This window comes from Pagrus pagrus, assembly GCF_965226575.1.
Source record: "Pagrus pagrus genome assembly, chromosome: 7".
Classification (NCBI taxonomy): Eukaryota; Metazoa; Chordata; class Actinopteri; order Spariformes; family Sparidae; genus Pagrus; species Pagrus pagrus.
Genome location: NC_140191.1, coordinates 31284146 through 31303144, shown reverse-complemented (window position 1 = coordinate 31303144; position 18999 = coordinate 31284146). Strand labels below are relative to the sequence as shown.

Sequence of the window (18999 nt, the reverse complement as noted above, 5' to 3'; positions counted from 1 at the left end):
TGTTCACTGGGCATCTTCTGTCATCCTGTTATTTCTTTGCTTCATGTCCGACCACACTTTAATGTGTAAAACTGGTGGAGTTGCCCTTTAAGGACATCCAACAATGTGTGAGATTATTTTGTTCTTACAATCTTTGTCAGAGGTGAAATTGCAAAATTGACACGAAAAGCATGCAGTTTCCTTTTTCTCTCTTCAAGGTGCTCAACAGACCACTTGAGGGCAGCAGAGACCACCTGTAAGAACACTGACAAACCAAAACCTCTGAGTTGATGTGTGAATGTGTTTATTTTCACATTCAGAGGACACAGCAACAAGAGCATTCGTTTGGACTGGATGTTCCTGATCATATGATGAATGTACGTCCAATATTTAAACTCCATGATATCTGGTTAGAGCCTCTCCCTGCTCACGCCCTGGACCGGCTGCCATGGTGTGAGCTGGGATATTGTTTGTGAAAAGTGGTTTTGCTGTTAACTTTTCAACTGTAAAGCCAAACAGCAAAATGTATCTATGTATGTAAAATACCAACAGTAACTAAGTACATTTAGTCAAATGTTGTACTTGAGTAGCCCACAGTTTTGAGGTAATTGTACCTAATTAAAGTAGTAGTTACTTTCACAGATTGCATGCTGCATCAGAGCCACAGAAACACATCAGCTGATTCAGTCAGTAACGTAGCAGACAGAAAGGTGAGTGTCTGCATCTTTCTGCAGCTCAGCAGAAGATGGTGCGGTGGAGTTCTGAGTCTGTTCGGTGTTAATTTCACACTGTGTTGGTTAATGTTACCTCATTTGTGAGAGGCAATGCTGGAAAGTAAATGAACAACGTCCTACTCTTTTACTCTGCATGACAACGAGCTGATCATACTCGTTAACAGAGTATAAATAGTATTTAATAGAGTTAAATTCATTGAAATAATGGTTCAGAAGTGGAACGAAGCTGCAGCATGAATCTCATAGCCAGTCTGTTAGAGAATGAAGGGGTTAGTAGAGCACAGTGGTGGAATGTAACTAAGTACATTTACTCAACTACTGTACTTAAGTACAATGTACATGAACGTGTACATTACTTGAGTATTTCAGTGGTATTTTCTGCTACTTCTTCCACGCCACTACACTTCAGAGGTAATATTGTACTTTTTACTCCACTGCATTTATTTCTCAGCTATAGCTGTTGAAGTGTGCTCACAGGTCCTGGGGAGCAAAACTGCATATTTAAAAAAGAAGTATAAAGCCTTTTGTGGCTCCAGAGGAAGCTGCATATGATCTGATAAATCACTCCACTCCTACAAATCCTACAACACCACACTCTGAAGTCTTTCTCTGATGATCCACTTCCAACTCCAGGTTACAGTAACCCAGAATAGCAGACAATCAACTAAGACGACTGATCAGATATATTTAATGGAGTTCAGTGTATAGAGTACAGTGTACAGAGTAAAGCGATGAAATCACTACAGTAACTGAGTCCAAAGCTATAACAACAAACAGGACCAGACATTTCACTTCAAATATTTATTAAACACACAAAGTGCACTGGGTTCTGTTCAGACATTTCAAAAATAACTTGTTAAATAAAATAATTTCTCCAAAGAAAATCCTCACCAAAACAAATCATATTGTGAAAATTGTGATACGTATATATATCTGTATATATAATCAAAATAAAATGTATGTAAAAAGAAATGTTTTTATTTTTTTTGGTATAACACAAAGAGAAAAGACTGACCAGTTATGTTTTTCCAGAAACAAAGAATTCATATCTTCTTTTTCTATAATCCATCCAGCATGGGCCCAACTGATTCAGGATTATTGAGACAGATTATTATATTGATGTTCAGGAACATTTTAACGATAGTACAAATAAGTTAATGTAATGTGAACAGTGTCACAGTAATGAAGCCTCATTCCCAATCCCTGAAGTTCTCCTCAGTCCTACAGAGTGTTCTAGCATCTTTCAGCTCATTGTTTTGGTTAACCAACCCTAAATTATTAGCCTAAATTATGGGGCTATAATTATTACTATACATTATTATAAAGCCTTGTTTCCAGCAGGCAGCTGTACAGTACAGACGCAGTGAGAGACTGGGTGGTGAACATATTGAAAGTAAATATGTATACTAGCAGCATATTGGCTCTTTATTAGTCATTATAAAGCACTTATTAATGCCTTATTTTTCATGACCATATTCTACCTACAACCTTTTGTTTATTCTCCCATGGATAAGTCAGAACACACTATACTTGCTCTGGTTTTCAAAACACAAAGAACTGGTTCCAGAGAAGGCAGTGGCTCCAAACCAGCACCTGAACCGCCTGGTCAGAAAGGGGTGTCAGACATTTGCACAACCATCTCCTGACCTCATCACGTTTTCATTGTATTCGACACAGTGACACCATTTAATGTGCCCGTGGAGAGGCTCTTCAGTCTGGGCAGGCTTCTCATGAGGGAGAACCACTGCTTTAGTGACAAACACGCCACATAAACTAGGCTATTATACCATAAAGCTGTGGTTTGGTGGGCGAGCGACATGAGTGAGTTTGTTTGAGTGTGTTTTACCGCACAACATTTTTCTGTGACATGCTACTTGTGCTGGTTTTCACAAACTTTTCTGTCAGCTTCGTGTTATTATGTTATTAAAAGCATAAGAGAAAGATGCCGTGTGTGTCCTCCTCGTTAGGATGGGGCTGATATGTGGGCCTTTATAACATTTAACGTTAACTGGCAATTAAGTGACAATGCAATAATGTAAGAAGCAGTGTTACACATCTTCTACAGGGAGTAAACAGTGAACTAACACATTCATTTATAAATAGAAAAAGAAAAAATAATAAAAAAAGAAACAAGTAATGTGTAATACATTACTTTTTTGAGTAACACTGTTCATGGCCCAGTAGTTGTAGAACAGGGGTCTGCAGCCTGCAGCTCTGCAGCGGCTCCCTGTAGCTTTGACATTTTACATGGAAATTAATGATATTTTTTCTATCATCATCACTGTTTTACATTCTCTGACAGTAGAAATGTGCAGCCTACACACAAAATTGTATCTGTTCTATCAAGTTGTGATTAATTGAGTTAATATCATTGTGTTTTATGCTCAAGGTCGAGGGTTTATCTGTGTATGTGGCTGAGGATAAAAAAAGGATAAACTCACACTGAAATGAACTAAAATAAGATTTAAACTGTCCTGTGTTTGTATTTATCTTTTTTATTTTTACTGTTTCTAAATCCAGCCTGCTGCTATGTGTTTTATTTATTATCAAATGAGGCTACTTTTTATTTTGTACATTTTCACAAACACATTGAGGACTTAAGTAGGTCTGCATATATAGTTCTGTATTGCTACTCTATTTCTATTCATTGTAGGCTAGTTCTTTTATTTCATAAATGCACCAGAACATTGCATCACTGAAATGGAACCACAAAGTTCAAGAACCTTATACTGTAAGCATCAGTAGCCCACTGCAGAGTTGCCACATCATGTGAAAATATAAATGAATGCTCCTTTAGGCCTATTAATAATCTTGATAGGCTAATTTAGACTTTCTAGGCTGTGTTATTCTTCATTTTAAGACACAAATATGTTTTGCAGCTCCAGCCAAATTTTTTTTGGTAAGGGACGAGGGCAAACATGGCACTTTTGATAGTAAAGGTTGCTGACCCCTGTTGTAGAATATGGTCATGCAGTTAAAGGAATTCAGAAGAGCTTCATAATAAGTAACGAGGAGCCAAGACACTGCTAATATACACAGAAATAAACAACTAGCTAATGGGGGAAATGTGCAGCCTACCAGAATATGTATTTGTAAAGAATTGTGGCCAAGATATGTACTGACATACTGTGTAAAAATAAACTTGGTAGTGCCCTCTGGTGGATAAAATATATAATGAAAACACTGTTTCTAAATGACCCACTGGCATTTGTTCTTACAGACAGGCAGATAATCATGTATGTGAGGAAATGGCATGGCTGGTAATGCACTTGTACCACTCAGGCTCTAGTTGTTAGATTGTTAAACAGACTTACATCACAGACATTTGATCCTGTGTGTTCTTTCATTTCTGGCTACACCTCCTCAGTGGAAGTGCTGGGCATGTGGCGAGACTTGGAGGGAGAAGATTCTTCGAACACGTCGTCCTCCATGCCTTCTTCTATGGGCTTCATTTTGGAGGAAGTCTTGGTGCCAGGTGATTTTTCTAAAGATAAAAAAAAGGCACCTGAATCAATAATGTGTTTTCAATATATATAACTCGGATTTTATTTTTGCTGATCGGCACTCAGAGATGAAAAGTGCAATCATCGTGGTTCAACAACCAACACAAGTGGTCACATGTCACACAGGACACAAACCTGTAGAGCAAACAATTCACACTAGAGGAGGTTATTGTCAAATGTGCGTCCCTAAACCTCACATACACACAAGATGAGTGGATGAACAGATAGTGTGAAAGCAGAAAAAGCCCTGTGAATGTGTTTCCATTAGCACCGACAGCTGCTGCATTACAACTGTAAGAGCTCTTCTGCAGAATCGAAACGGAGCTGCTCTTCTGGACTAAAAGCTTCTGAAGAGCAGCACTCCTCTTCAGGTGCTTTTAGTCCGTATCCAGGCTACAATGCATGCAAACGTTTGGTTTTACAGAGTGTCTCCTTGTGATGCATGTGATGCTTTCACTCACTGTTTAGGAGAATATGAATGAGTGATGTCACTTAGGTTCAACAAATACGGCTGTTGTAGGAAGAATTGGATATTATTAGATAAAAGCTGCGGAGAGCTGATCGTCGCTGCCAGTTAGCTTCCTGAAAAGGCTTCAACAACTGGAGATACTAAACCCCCAATCCCTGATCAATCAACTCCTGTATAGTTTTCTTAACAGCATGTTCATTCTAATATATAATGTAACCACTCATCCCGTCATGAGTGCACAAAACAAAAAAATCACGTCTGTTAACTTATTATCATTAGAAAATGACTGCATGGAACTCGGTACGTGTCGATTTCCTCCATCTTGGACACACCTCAGCTGGTCCTGAGAGGAGTATGATCTGTAAATCAGCCTGTTGGAGGGCTTTATAACCCACTCCCACTTCAGGCAGACGGGTTTGGAATGACACTTAACATGGCGAACCCTCCACGCAAACGCACAAACGGAGTGAGAGTGGGTAGGGGGAGGGCGTCGGGGCTGGACTGGAATAAAGCTGAGGGACTGAACAGTCTGAATCAGAGCAGCAGAAGCTGAGATATGCTGACCTGAATTCCCCGCAATCATGAAAACTGTGCACCCTACATTTCCCATAATGCAACTCAATACCATCTTTTGTTAGATCCTCTCAGCCTGGTGAATGTCCATGTCCGTCTCTTAAACTCTACTAATCCAGTTTGTAAATAGTGCCGCAGCGATACACTGGTTTCAAGGTATGCATAGCTGAGAAAACTGACAATATCATACTGTGTATCTGCTTATACACCGTATTGAATTCTACTGTAGTAGTGTTATTGAAAATATTTCTCTGTCCTGAAGATTTGTGCATGTGCTACCTTTACACCTTTGGGTATCAGCAGTTGGATCACTATGACATCATCAGTGTTTTGCCAAATTTACAAGAAGGCCAAAATAATGGAGAATTATTTTTCTCCTAACTCAGCAACTCACTGAACTGAGACAGTTTTTAAGGGAGTCTGGGGACTTTCTCCTCGGGGACAAAGAAGTAGCCTATATTGGTTACTGTTTACTGTATTTGTAAAATGTGACATGTTTAGTGTAAATGGTGAAATCAGTGTAAACAGAGTGTTCAAACAGCTGCTAAATGTCGGCAGGTAAGTCTTTAGCACTTCAGACACAGAAGCAGACAGGCTGGTACAGCCACGCTGCCACAAACACTTTTTACAAGGAAACAAACAACTTACTGTTTTCATTTAATCCTGAATTTACATGAAAGCACCAACAGCCCTTCTCAGACAGAGATTCCACAATAACACCGCAGTGAAGGCTCAAGGCTCATTCACACTGAACCAAGCAGCACCAACATAAAGCTGCTCCAGTGTGTCATTTCATACAGAATACCAGGGTTGTGGAACCAAAAGAGACGTGGTGGTACACATCATGATGTTGAGATCTGTGGGGGGTTGTTAGCGTGTTTCCACCTGTTCATCTAAACATGTATCCACTGACTGTTTATAATCTTATGGATGCTGTTGTAATGTGTTGCGATTGAGATCCTGACCCACCATGCATCGTGGGAAGTGACAAAGTTTTTTGCTCTAAATGACATAATTCCATAATCACCGTCAGTAAACAGAGGACCCTGAAGTTCACTGAAGACTGGGTCAGGAGGACTGACCGTCACACTGACTTTTCCTGATTTAATTTGGTGATATTATTTTCAACATAAGTTGCCAAAGACAGTAACTACAACAACACAATAGAGGAAGTTGACAAAAACATGAGAGTTTTTCGCTTGAAATCGTGTCACATAATCACTGTCTGCTGCCCGGCTCTCTCTGCCGGGGACAGACACTGTTCTCTTGGTGGAAGTGTGTTGAAGAGTCGGTAGGACAGACAGGATGACAGACACTTTTCAACACATACATTCGGCATTTTCTTCCTCCTGTTTAGTTGTCAGACAGTGAACCACCAGAACGTAACAGCCCTGTCCCGCGCTGCCGGCTTATCCTCACACACAGACGTTGTCTTGCCTCTGTGACTACCTCCACTGGCGGATCAGAGGATCAACTGTCCCCACATTCTGCCTCTGTAACCTTAATAGACCTTTTTCACGGCAGCCATTTTGACTTGAGATAGTAGGACAATTACAGGTGTTACTAATGATACTAATTAAGGTTCTGTTCCATTTAGTGTAGCAGAGCTTTTCTAATGAGCCAACATGCGCAATAGCAGCACCCTGACTCTGTTTGGCCTGAATGGAATGGAAACTTAATTAGTATCATTGGTAACACCTGTATTTGTCCTACTATCTCATGTCAAAATGGCTGCCGTGAAAAAGGTCTATACAGATGGTGAGGCGGAGTAACGGCTCAATATTCCCGCCTTGAAAAGGCAGTGTGAATGGGGCTATAGATTTAGAATCTGTCGTAGCAATTTCACAAAGTTTCTAATGTTCCTCCTCACACAACAACTCCTAAAATCACACGATATGTTAAGGGAGCAACTGAAGTAGCTGAGGACTTGTTGTAAAAACACCAAAGGCCTCCATATAGCTTGTCCAGCATAATCCACACCCTCGACGTGCATCCACTTCAACTTCAACGCTTTTAGCTTTTTAGCTACAGTGAAGATTTAGGCTTTAAATTCTGTAAATAACGTCTTTTCAAATCAATTTGGGATCTCAGGGGCTTCCAGAGAGTTGCACCTGCATGGAGCTATTTCATGCTTTTGTTTTTCAGTTGTTTTAAAACAAGTCCCCAGCTACTTCAGTTGTTTAGGAGAATGCTGCAACACTGTTTCGCTGTGAAGCTCCAGAAACTTCACCTGACTTTCCATCAGCATGGGGTGAGGAGATGATGACTGAATTTTAAGTTGTGGGCAAAGTGTTCCTTTAAAGAGTAACCTAACATCAAATGAAAGGTCTGGTTTCTGATGACCCAGTGGTTTATGTTCAGGTGTGCAGCAGGAACCTGGGACATCACAGGGTTCACTGGGTGTGCATACAGGTGAGACACAGCACACCTCTGACCACACCCATCAGTGTGGTACTGTGGTCAGAGGTGAAACACAGGACAGGGACACACTGCTGTTCAGCCTGCTGTTAGTGTAAATCTTATAAATGCAATGAGGTGTTAAAAAAACCAAGCGGGTTAGGGGGAACCCTTTCAGAACAGGTTTTGAAGGTTACGTGTTCTAGAGGAGGTTTGAGGAGGTGATTATTAGGTTACAGAGTGAATTGAAATATACGTTTTGGTTGGGGTAAAGATGGAGGTGGGAGGGTGAAATAAAAGAGGTGGTCTTACAGCCCAATTCAGGGAATGGCTCAATCTGAGGGAGCAGTCAGAGCTGGAGGAGGGACAGGAGGAAGACTGTCAGAGAAACACTGACACCAGTTTTGGAAAGGCATGCAGCCATCAGGAAACACACCTGTTTATTGAGCGGAGATGTGTGAAAGCTTTCTGAGGATGTGTGATTCCAGTTCATTCCTTATCAGCTCAAACAGCAGCTCACAGAAATGAGCAGATGTTCCAGTCTGAGTGTTGTTAAAGCAGTTAGGTTAACACAATAGCTTATTGTTTAGAAGGAGACACACTTAAAATGTAGCTGTGGTAAATTAGCATCATTATACCATTGTTCAGATGTTGTGACGTGTCTCTTCCTAATTGCAGTACAGGTTACAGTCTGTGAGGAGCTCACCCTGAGCATATTAATAGGTTATAATTACCAGTGGCTTCGTTCATTTGGGTTGCCGAGACTGTCAGCAGATTATTTACAGCACATTCTTTATAAACACTATATTTTACTAACAAGTACAACTACCCTGGCTCTAAGCAGGCACCAGGCCAGCAGTGGAGCTTAGTAAACAGTGAACGATTACAAAGCCTCTGTGAGCTGCACACATGTGCCTCACCAGTCATGCAGGACTCAGAAAACGTTTCTTTTTTAATCATTTCTAAGTACTTTCTGTTTTCAGTTGTCTGTTGGTTGGTTGGTTGGTTGGTTGGTTGGTTGGTTGGTTGCAGGATGGCTCTCTGCCTAGCCTCGATGAAGAGTGCCAGGCTTTCAAGCCGACTTTTGTAGTGGCCAAACTGTGTAATTACATCGTCACATGACCCACTGCAGCCCAAAAAGATAAAGATCCCATAAACAGTGGATCCATTTTTCTGAGTGTAGCAGCCTCTGATCCAGATAAAGGGATAGATCCAGGATTTTTTTCTCACTTTCTTAAATATTGCATATTCTTCAACATATTCTTGAATTTCTCAGGGAATCATGGGTCCTGATGAAAGAAATAAGGTGTATTTAGGTGGCAGGTAATCTATCCTGTTTTATTTTGCAGATGATATCCTCAGGTGTCATGTGTTACTTTCCACTTCCTGTCCTTGTCTTTTTTTCTGCCTTTTTTCCTGCTTGCCTGTGTTGCATTAGTTTATCAGCCTCTGAGTATTTAAGTCCGTTTCTCATTCACTCTTGGTCACCTGGTCAGTCTTTGTCCTCAGGTCAGCTCTGTGTCTCCTGTGTTCTTCTGAACTGTTCCCTGCTGTTTGTTCTCCTTGTGTTCCCTCTGTCTTCCTGCCGGTGTTTCCAGTTCTTCATCTGCTTGTACTTTGTTCAGTTTTTGTATTTTGGTGCTACATTAGTTCTTGGGTTTGCCCTTGCCTGATTCTTTTTGTTCTTTGGATACAATTTAGTTTATTAAAGCTTGCTTTTGGTTTTGCAGCCTGCCTGCCTCTGCTGTGGCTGCATTTGCCAAACCTGAACATCTACATTTGAGTATGATTTGATGTGGATCCTACATCTGGTCAGCTTAAATTATGGCTACACAGTTATGGATGGTTTAACATTTAGAGTGATACAGGGCTATCCAGTTTGATATTGGATTGGGCTTGATTGAGTTGAAGGGGACTGCTGGACCTTGGTGGAGTTATGCACTCTACTACTCACACCAGGGAACCAGGAGATACAAGATGAAAGGCTCTCTTAATAAGCGTGTTCAAGAATAATCTTACATAAACTGAGCAAAACATAATGTAGACACATGAACCTTTCATACGTGAATGATTAAATCACAGTTTAAGGGTTTGTTTTTCAGTGAAAGTGAAAAATCACGGCAATAACTTAATTTCAATATATGTTAATTGGTCCACTACAGTGGAATAAAAAGTGATTCAGGAACAATTCAAATAACAGAGAGGTAGAATCAATATTTCTCAACTAAATAAGATGTTAGAAATACTTCTATCTACATTTTTATATTTTTCTTATACATTGTTTTTCTGCGACTGAAAATATGTGTGTCCACTCCAGTGGACGTCATGCACCAAAGGCTATATTCTATATCCTAATTTTAAATCAACATACAAAATTCAGTTATAAAATAATAAGGCCTAATAAACAGAATATTCGGTAAAAAGAACTAAATGTACAAAAATGTTTTAATTAAAATCTCAATAAAAGTATTTATCACATCGTATTTAGTTACAACATGTCTTTACCTGTCTGGTTTTCAGAGAAAAAGAGAATTTGAAACTTATTCCTGAGCTACGTGAAGAATCTCCTCTTCCTTTTTGAATGAGAGGAAAATAATGACATGGAATTACCCACCAGGCTTTGGGGGTCCACCACCTGGTGGTTGGGTCATGGTACTCCTGCTTAGACTTTCAAAGATGTGTCCACTGTAGTTGACAGGTTGAAACATGTTGTTGAGTGAGACTTACGGAGCGATGAGCCGGCCGAGCCTCCTCGCAGGATCTGGTTGAGGACATCGTCGGTGTCGCTGGTGCTGGCCATGCTGTTCCTCATCTGCATCATAGACAGCTGAGAGCACAGGCTGGGCTGACGGTCCATCTTCTTCACTGCCTGAGACACAGCCACCACTGACATCATCACCATCATCATCTCCACCATTAGCATAGCTGTCACACAGCATGATGTTGATGTGTTAGTGCTAGTGCTGGACCCACCTTGTCGCTGAGCGTGGGGTCATTCAGAGAGTACAGTTTGTTGGTGATGTCTTTGCCAATGAGGTACCTGAACACCTCATTGAGGAAAGTATCTGACTCCAGGAAGAAGGTGAGCCTCTCTCGAGACCAACACAGGAACTTACAGTTCTCCTCTGCCATGATGGTCACCTGTCAATCAAACACAACAACAACTTTTGTTTTTCAACAAATAAGGATCGTATGACACCCATTAATCCAGTGATTCTCAAACTGTGTGGCGCGCCCCCCTGGGGGGGCGTGGTGGCCTGACAGGGGGGGCGCGTGACATCTCCCGTTCTATTATTTCTGCGCGTGACCGCTCCCGTTCTATTTTTTTTCGCGGTAAAACTATTGTAAGTAAGACTCATAGTTCACATTTAGAGATAGAGAGAGAAGAAGAGAGCTTACAAAATGGACAAATACTTTTCAACAATGAAAAGAAAATCAGCCGACAAGTCGGGCAACGGTGATGATGACCAACAGCCAAAGCCCAAATCCAGAAAGTATGACGACGCATATCTTTCCCTTGGATTCACAGTGAATATGGTAGGAGAGGAGGAGAGGCCCGTTTGTGTTGTGTGCCTGAAAACTCTGGCAGCTGACAGCATGAGACCCAATAAATTGAGAAGACATTTGGAGACGTTACATCCCTCCCATGTCAGTAAGCCACCTGAGTTCTTCAAGAGAAAACTGGATGAATACCGCAAGCAGGAAAATCGCTTTAAAACAACAGCATCGGTGAGCAGCAAAGCACAGCTAGCATCATACAGGGTCGCATACAGAATTGCGAAATGTAAGAAGCCACACACTATAGCGGAGGAGCTCATACTCCCCGCAGCTATAGATATGGTGTCCATCATGATCAATGAAACAAGTGCGGAAAAATTAAAGGCCGTCCCCCTGTCTAACGACACTGTTGCAAGGCGCATAAGTGACATTTCAAAGGACCTGGAAGATCAGCTGGTGGAAAAATTGAAAGGCACCCGTTTCGCCATACAAGTGGATGAGGCCACTGACAGCAATAAAGACTGCCTGCTTATTGTTTACATCCGATTCGTCACATGAGTCGTTTGATGAAGATTTGCTGTTTTGCAAATATGTGGCGAAGAGAGCTACAGCTGACGAGCTCTTCAACCTTATTGACGGTTACCTGGCAGAACACGGACTGGAATGGGAGAACTGCTTGGGTGTTTGCACGGATGGAGCACAGTCCATGGCAGGAAAGACGAAGGGGCTGAGGGCACTCATCATGAGGGTCTCGCCAAAAGCTCAGTGGACGCACTGTATTATACACAGGGAGGCGTTGGCCGCGAGACAGATGAGCCCCGAACTGAACACCGTCTTGACCGATGTTATCAACGCTGTCAACTTCATCAAGACGAGACCTCTGAAAGCGCGACTGTTCTCTGCACTGTGCGAAGAGATGGGAGCGCAACACTCAGCTGTGTTGTTACACAGCGAAGCCCGGTGGCTCTCACGGGGGAAAGTGCTTTCGCGAGTGTTTGAGCTTCGAGAAGAAATTTGCGTGTTTCTGGAGGAGGAGCGCATGGAGGAACTTGCAGTCAAGTTTAAAGACGAAAAATTTCTGATGAAACTGGCCTATCTAAGTGACATATTTGGAAAGCTGAACGACTTAAATCTCCAACTTCAAGGCAGAGATAAGCACCTTCCTCACCTGGCAGACAAGATCAGCTCATTCATTAGAAAGCTGGAGGCGTGGAACAAACGCCTTGAGAGGGGAAATACTGATTCTTTTGAGAATCTAAGTTAATTCATTGAAATGAATGCTTTGGATGCCACACCAGTGATTCGGTGTCTGAGGGAGCACATATCCTCACTGGGAGGTTTCTTCCAAAAATACTTCCCAGACAGCAGCGCCCAGTATGACTGGGTGACAGGTCCCTTCAATGCAGCAGCACCTGTTGACTTCAGCTCTGCTGAAGAGGACCAGTTCATCGAGGTAACGTCTGACATATTACTTTATTTATTCTTTATTTTTCTTAACTGTGATTGCACATTTTGTAATAATAGTTGAAATTATTCTTCCTCCAAAGGGGGGCGTGTCAGAAAAAGTTTGAGAACCACTGCATTAATCAGTGAGTCCAGCTGACAGTGGCGAGGCAGGTCAGACCCTATTAGTTAAATTCTTATTTAACTTTGATTAAAGCCTTTGAATCCTTGAGAGGATGAAGCAATGATGGCACAAATGAGGTTTGTTCATTTCTTTTACTGCATTTTCACATTTGTCTTGTTACCTGGAACTTCTCTCCTCGGTGCATCTCAGTGGACCTGAACTCTGGAGAGTCGATGAATGAATTGGTGTAGATGTTGTGGAGGAAGTGGCCTCGGTACGATACCTTCATCCTGTCACAGAGAAACTCCAAAGTCAAAACTTGGAATGATTCATCGTTTCAGTTATTTTAAGAGCTCAATCTTATGTTAAAAAACTGGCTTTGGTTTTGATTGGTGAAGTCTAAGGATTAACGTCTTTTCATATCAATTTAGGATGTCGGAGCTTCCAGAGGCTTGGACACTGCTATATGAACTCAATGTATTTTTATTTTTTTGTCTCCAGCTCCTTCAGTTGTTTAGCAGAATGCTGCAACTCTGTTTTACTGTGAAGCTCCAGAAATGTTTTGTGGACTACGAGACTTCACCTGACTTTATATCATCATGGACGGAGGAGATGATGACTGGATTTACATTTTTGGTGAATCGTTCCTTTAAGTCTGTCATTGTCATGTCATCCATTTCAGTATTTATTGTTTCTTTACTACGATCAGTCACTGACACATACCCATCACAGACACCCAGAGTCAAACAGACAGCACATACTTTCCTTTGAGGAGAATGCTGAGGCGCTCGTCCACAGACGTCTTGTCCTCGGCAGCGTAGGCCTGGCCTTTCTTCAGCGTCTGGATGGTGCAGAACTGTCCTGTGAGCCTCTGGAACAGGGCCTCCTGCACATGGAGAGGCTCGAACATTCGTTTGTAGACTGACCGCAGCTCCCTGTCGATCTTAATCTGAGAGAGCAGAAACACAGCCTCAACTCATCTTTCTAATGAAAGCTAACATAAAGAGCAAACCACACGAATGCTGCGGTCTGTGTGAGAACACATTCACAGAGTTGGTGGATTGGTAAAGTAGCAGTGGCTGAGGAGGACGGGTTTCCTGCCTCATTATGAGAAGTCCTGGTCTGATTCTGTCAGCTCACCGGTGGCCCTTACTCACACTGAATCCCCGGTGACAACCATGGATGGTTATCTGCATCTCATTACCATAAAGCAGCACATGCTGCTTCCTGACCGAGACATCACTGAGCCTGAGCATAAATGAACACTGTGTCCCTGACACCTGGGACCAGTATTTCAGTACAGCCTGAATGTAAAAGAGACTGCTGGGACGTGAATGAGGGCATGCTGATGAAGAACTCACCGGCCTGCGCTTGTACAGGAGGAAGAACAAGTGCATGAAGTTGACCACCAGGAATACCACGTTCCAAACCATCACATCCAGGTTACACCTGTACAGAGCCGCCCACGCAATGAAGAGACCACATCCTGACAGGGATACGGACACAAGGTAGATTTAGCAAATAATATGTCTAGAGCATGAATGTGCTCATTCAGACCTGGATACGACCGCTCTGCTTCGTCTTACTTCCAGTTTAGTCCAGTGGCCTAAAAACATTTTCCAACGTTATTTTGTAAAACTGTTGACGAAACACCTCGAACTGCAAACGAGGTCAACGATGACTCTTCCTATTATGATTATTTTTATTTATGGAGGTTTCATATTTGTACAACTATCACTGATCAGAGAAAAGAGATTTAAAGTTTAGAGTTTTGATGTTTTCACAGCATTTATATAACACGCAGACCTGCTCTATAATCAACAGTGATGAACATTTGAGACAAAGTTTAATATTCATGAGACAACATGATGTGAAGACACTAAAAATAAAAGGACAAAATCACAAGTTCCTGAGTGTTATCAGTGCAGTGAATCCAGATTGTCACCTAAATGTATCATGTTGTTGACTTAAGCTGTGAAAGTTAAACAGACGGCTCTAAACATTCAGCACTCAGCTTCAGCACAGGAAATGTTCATTATAATGACCGATTCAATTATTTTCACATTTTATTTATATTAAGTTGTAGGACTTTATGACTCATCTAGACCTGAATAATGAAACACTGAGCCGTCTGTCCTGAGCTCCATGATGACCTGCTGCAGCTCTGCTTTACTCTTCCTCTCTGCTGTTTCTGTTTCTCTGTAAAACCCTCTGAGACTAACTTCTGCCAGAGCAATATAAATAAATGAACCGTCACAATTACAACCACATTACCCATAAATCCTGCTACTTCCTGTCTCCACTCTCCTTCCAAGCAGAAGATAAACATGTTGGAAGTGGATTTTCCATCCTCCACTCTCTCCTTCCGTTATCTGCTATTGTCAGAGCCTTTTAAGGCCTCAGCTCTGGTGAAGAGACTTCTCTTTGTGCACAACAGCTTTTAAAAGAACCCAAACAAGCTTGTGGTTATCACTGACAGCTGCAGGGCACGGAGCAAAGCTCTGCTGAGGCTGTGATAGAGTTAGTGTTCTCCAATATGCCTAACTACTGTACAATTGCAACAGGAATGCCAACAGGAAGGGGGCGCCGTGTACAGACCTGTCATCAGGAGGAGGCGCAGCAGGATCATGTGCAGGCCCAGGGTGGTGGGGACGACCAGGCCCAACAGCAGGGACAGGTTCCCCAGATGAAAGAGGAGGTGGTGGGCCTGCTCCCACTCCTGACATGAGGTGGCATTGGGCTCAGCAGAGACTCCCGGCGTGGCCGAGGGGAAGGGGGGCAGCGTGGTGAAGAGGAAGGAGGGCAGCTCCGGAGTAGAGGACATCCTTGAAGACTAGGACAAGGTTAGAGAGAAGGTGAGTGGAGGATGATGAATGGCTCTGGGCTTCTGGGCAACACGCTGCTCACAGTGTGTGTTGAATATAGCTTCTCATTTATTCATGTGTTTGTTTGCTCTATTAGGCTAAATGATGTCCTGTTAGAAAAAACATCTGAAAGGTTTATCAGTTATGATCTGCCTTAAAAAGTACATTCAATCTATAGTATGTTTCTGTCTCATGTGACTTATAGCTGCATTAAAGGTTTCATTCTTTTTGGAAAACAGGTGAAAATGATCTCCTTTCTTGACATTGTGTGACTTTATTTGGTTCAGTTGATACACTTAAAGCTATGAGAGCTGGTCAAACGCAGCGAACTGGCCACTAACGCACATCTCTGAGCTGAAACTACGAGGGCTGTCAGATTCACTCTTTTGCTACAAAGTGATATTACAAGACAGGACGGGCAACAGTAGAGAGACGTCTTTGACAGAACATCAGCACTGTGGTTTCTTCACCCTGTTGATGATTCGTTCATTTTTGAATGTTTGAAAGTAAAAGTTTAGCCGTATCTCACATTTTACTCTACATGTCACATTATCACCTTATAAAGTAATCGCGGCAAACACGTTTGCAAACAGTTGCATATTTACGCCTCCAGCAGCAACATTAGCATTCATTCATTCATTCATTGATTCATTCATTCGTTCATTCAAAATTCACAATCCTTTGAGCTCTGTTTTGGTCTCCACTGAAGATATCTGGCTGGAGAGGCTCAATTATTGGTCCATATTGTTCACCAGTTCTGTGCTTAGTTTTGCTGCATTCTTTCAAAGTCAGCAGTACAGTAAGAATGATCTTTTAAAGAATTATTATTATTATTATTATTATTATTATTATTATTACAGGATGATTACCCACTAGCCTTGCTGTCACAAGACACAAAAAACCTAAATTGCCAAAATCTTGTGTTGTGTTGTGTTGCATATTTCTCAAGGTTTTGTGAACAAGTAAAACCAGATAACTGTGTAAATCTTTATTTGAATGGACTGATTAGAGCTAATATTGGCTTTTATTTAGATGTAACTGCCAATAGCGGTCACACTTTGCAGGCATTTTTGACTTTTTGACAGGTGGGAGACATGTTGTAGCGGCCATAGCTATTTCTTGCTATTTGTGAACTACACGGCTGCATGGCCCCTGAAGCCCCCAGAGGCTGAATTAAGTTGGGATATCAGTGGGCTGCTGAACTGACTGACTGAACTGACAACAGGTGTGTCTGATAGCTGGAGGGAGAGCAGTTTGTTGCGTTGGCTCAGCACTGAGGTGACCAGACGTCCTGTAAACTATGGGATAGTCCTGAATTACAGTTCCAAATCCTGCCCTGATGGCCCCAAAATGAGTGGAAATATAATATAAGAATATAAGCTAAATAAGCTAAAACAAGAGCTCTCTGTGTGCTGTGAGACTTGGTGACACAATCATTTTAAAAATTATTCAATCATCATCAAAATATTGTTCCCCAAACCAAACTCTGCACAGGGCCCCAAAACAGCTGGAAACAGCCCTGGTAGCAGCGAGACACTTCCAGTATCTGTGGCTTAGATTTCATGAGACATTCAGGGTGCTGTAGACGATCGTGATTCAAAGTCTTAAACGTATGACATGAAGTAGTATCTGTCTGCTGTTTTTGATGCAGGCCGTCTGTGGTCTTTAGCACAGACGTGTCACTGAAAACAGCTGCTTGAGAGCAGAGCTAGAAAATGATAAAAGAAATGAGCACAAAGAGGCTGAAAAGCTCTGTGGTGCTGACAGGAAGTGCAGCGTGGCTGAGACATAAAGGGTTTTTTTAGCTGCAGTTGTCTGTGACATGTAAATGACTGTAGTCTCCCTGCCAAGTATGAAAAAGCAACAAACACCAACTGGTGGCCAATAATTATACATGTCTCCTCCTATGGAAATATTGACTTTTGTGATAAAATGAAACAATTTTGAAGGTTTGAACTCATTTTCCTCACGAGCAGTTTGAGTGCACCACAGGTTTTAACCCTGGACAGCCACAGCAATTCATTCTGCTAGTTGTCTTTAAAGGAGCACTGTGAAGTTTTAGAGAGGAACTTTAATATTTACAATATTAATGAGGTAATGATACAAACTGTTTCCATAAGTGAATAAACGAGCTGTTCTCAGAGGAAAATAAGGTCCCGGAACACCGTTTGAAGCTAGAAAGGTGGCAGGGTCCGCCACATATAAACAAAGTAAACAGTATAAAGTGTGTTGTCCTTTAAGGTCAGTTTGTTTATTCAGTCATGAAAACAAAGAGAGTTTGGTTATTTAGTTTGTTTAGGCAGAAAATAATCAGCCAATGAGGATCTTCCCCTGCTCATTAACATATCTGCCCCCGAACTACAGAGTGCTCCTTTAAACTTTTTAAATGCACTTGTAATCTTGATTACTTTCATTCTTTTCACTGGATGTACATTTGATCCGATTTTTATGAAATACTGTGCTGGCAGAAATCTCTCAACAGGCCTGCAGGAAAGCTCCAATATAAATATTTGGCTCTAACAAACATGAAGTGGAGACATGGCATCATTACTGAACACTGAAACTCAGCTGAAAAGTGATTTCTTTTCCTTTCCAGCAACCAAACAGTTTGTTCCCTCAGGCTGATGTGCTGCAGCACTGGGAGGGCTCGCATATAAAAATAGATGAGGGGATTCACATGCAGCCCCCTCACAGGAATTTCTCACAGCTGCAACTTTCTAACTGCTCGTCAAAGTAGCGAGATGAGAACGACTCGTTAGGAAGGTACTCACCGACTGAGCAGCAGCAGCAGCGGGAGGAGCGGGAGGAGCAGGAGCCGGTGGGGCTGAGCGGAGGCAGCAGCAGGAATGATTCCTGGGAAGGACTTGAGACACTGCTGCTGACTGCAGGCTGGACCCTCAGATGGGGGGCTGCACAATGTGCGTCGCACATTCCTCACAGCTGACAGGGAAAGACTAAAATGGGCAAGAAGGCGACAGGAGCGCTCCTGCAGTGACCGCCAGCTCCGACAGGGGGAGACAGAGCTGCACTGTCAGTGAGGCAGGAGAGACTGCTTCATTCAGTCCAAACACTTCCTCATGTATTCTCCTCTATTACAGTTACTGACTTATCTGATTTTTATGTCAAATAAAGAGACACGTATGTTTTGAAAAATAACTCTTTAGGGATATATTTTTACTCCTGCATTAAAGTGTTTCATCAGGTCTGCAGCGAACCAGACTGCATTTTAAACTCCAGAACTACATGGTGTCAACATGTTTTTCATCAGCTGTGGAGGCTGTTAAATGTTCTATTAACCAACAGCAAGGTGAGTTTGACTGCAGGGCCATTTGTGTTTAACAGCCACATTACTTTAATACATTAGCCATGAGCTAACGTTAGCCAGCAAGGGCACACAAGGAGAGTGTGTTTAAAT

The 18999-nt window shown here is 42.0% G+C and overlaps 1 protein-coding gene across 1 annotated transcript; it reads right to left on the bottom strand.

Annotated features, from left to right (window-relative positions):
- Window positions 1-1499: 1499 nt before the first annotated feature.
- popdc1 (popeye domain cAMP effector 1) lies at window positions 1500-18510 on the bottom strand. Its single transcript, XM_084358060.1, has 8 exons — window positions 18356-18510; window positions 15319-15553; window positions 14082-14206; window positions 13482-13669; window positions 12902-13010; window positions 10629-10796; window positions 10383-10524; window positions 1500-4197 (listed from the first exon to the last, which is right to left on the bottom strand). Exons 2-8 carry the CDS (start codon window positions 15542-15544, stop codon window positions 4067-4069), a joined length of 1089 nt encoding a protein of 362 aa, XP_084214186.1. The 5' UTR covers window positions 15545-15553; window positions 18356-18510; the 3' UTR covers window positions 1500-4066.
- Between the last annotated feature and the right edge of the window lie 489 nt (window positions 18511-18999).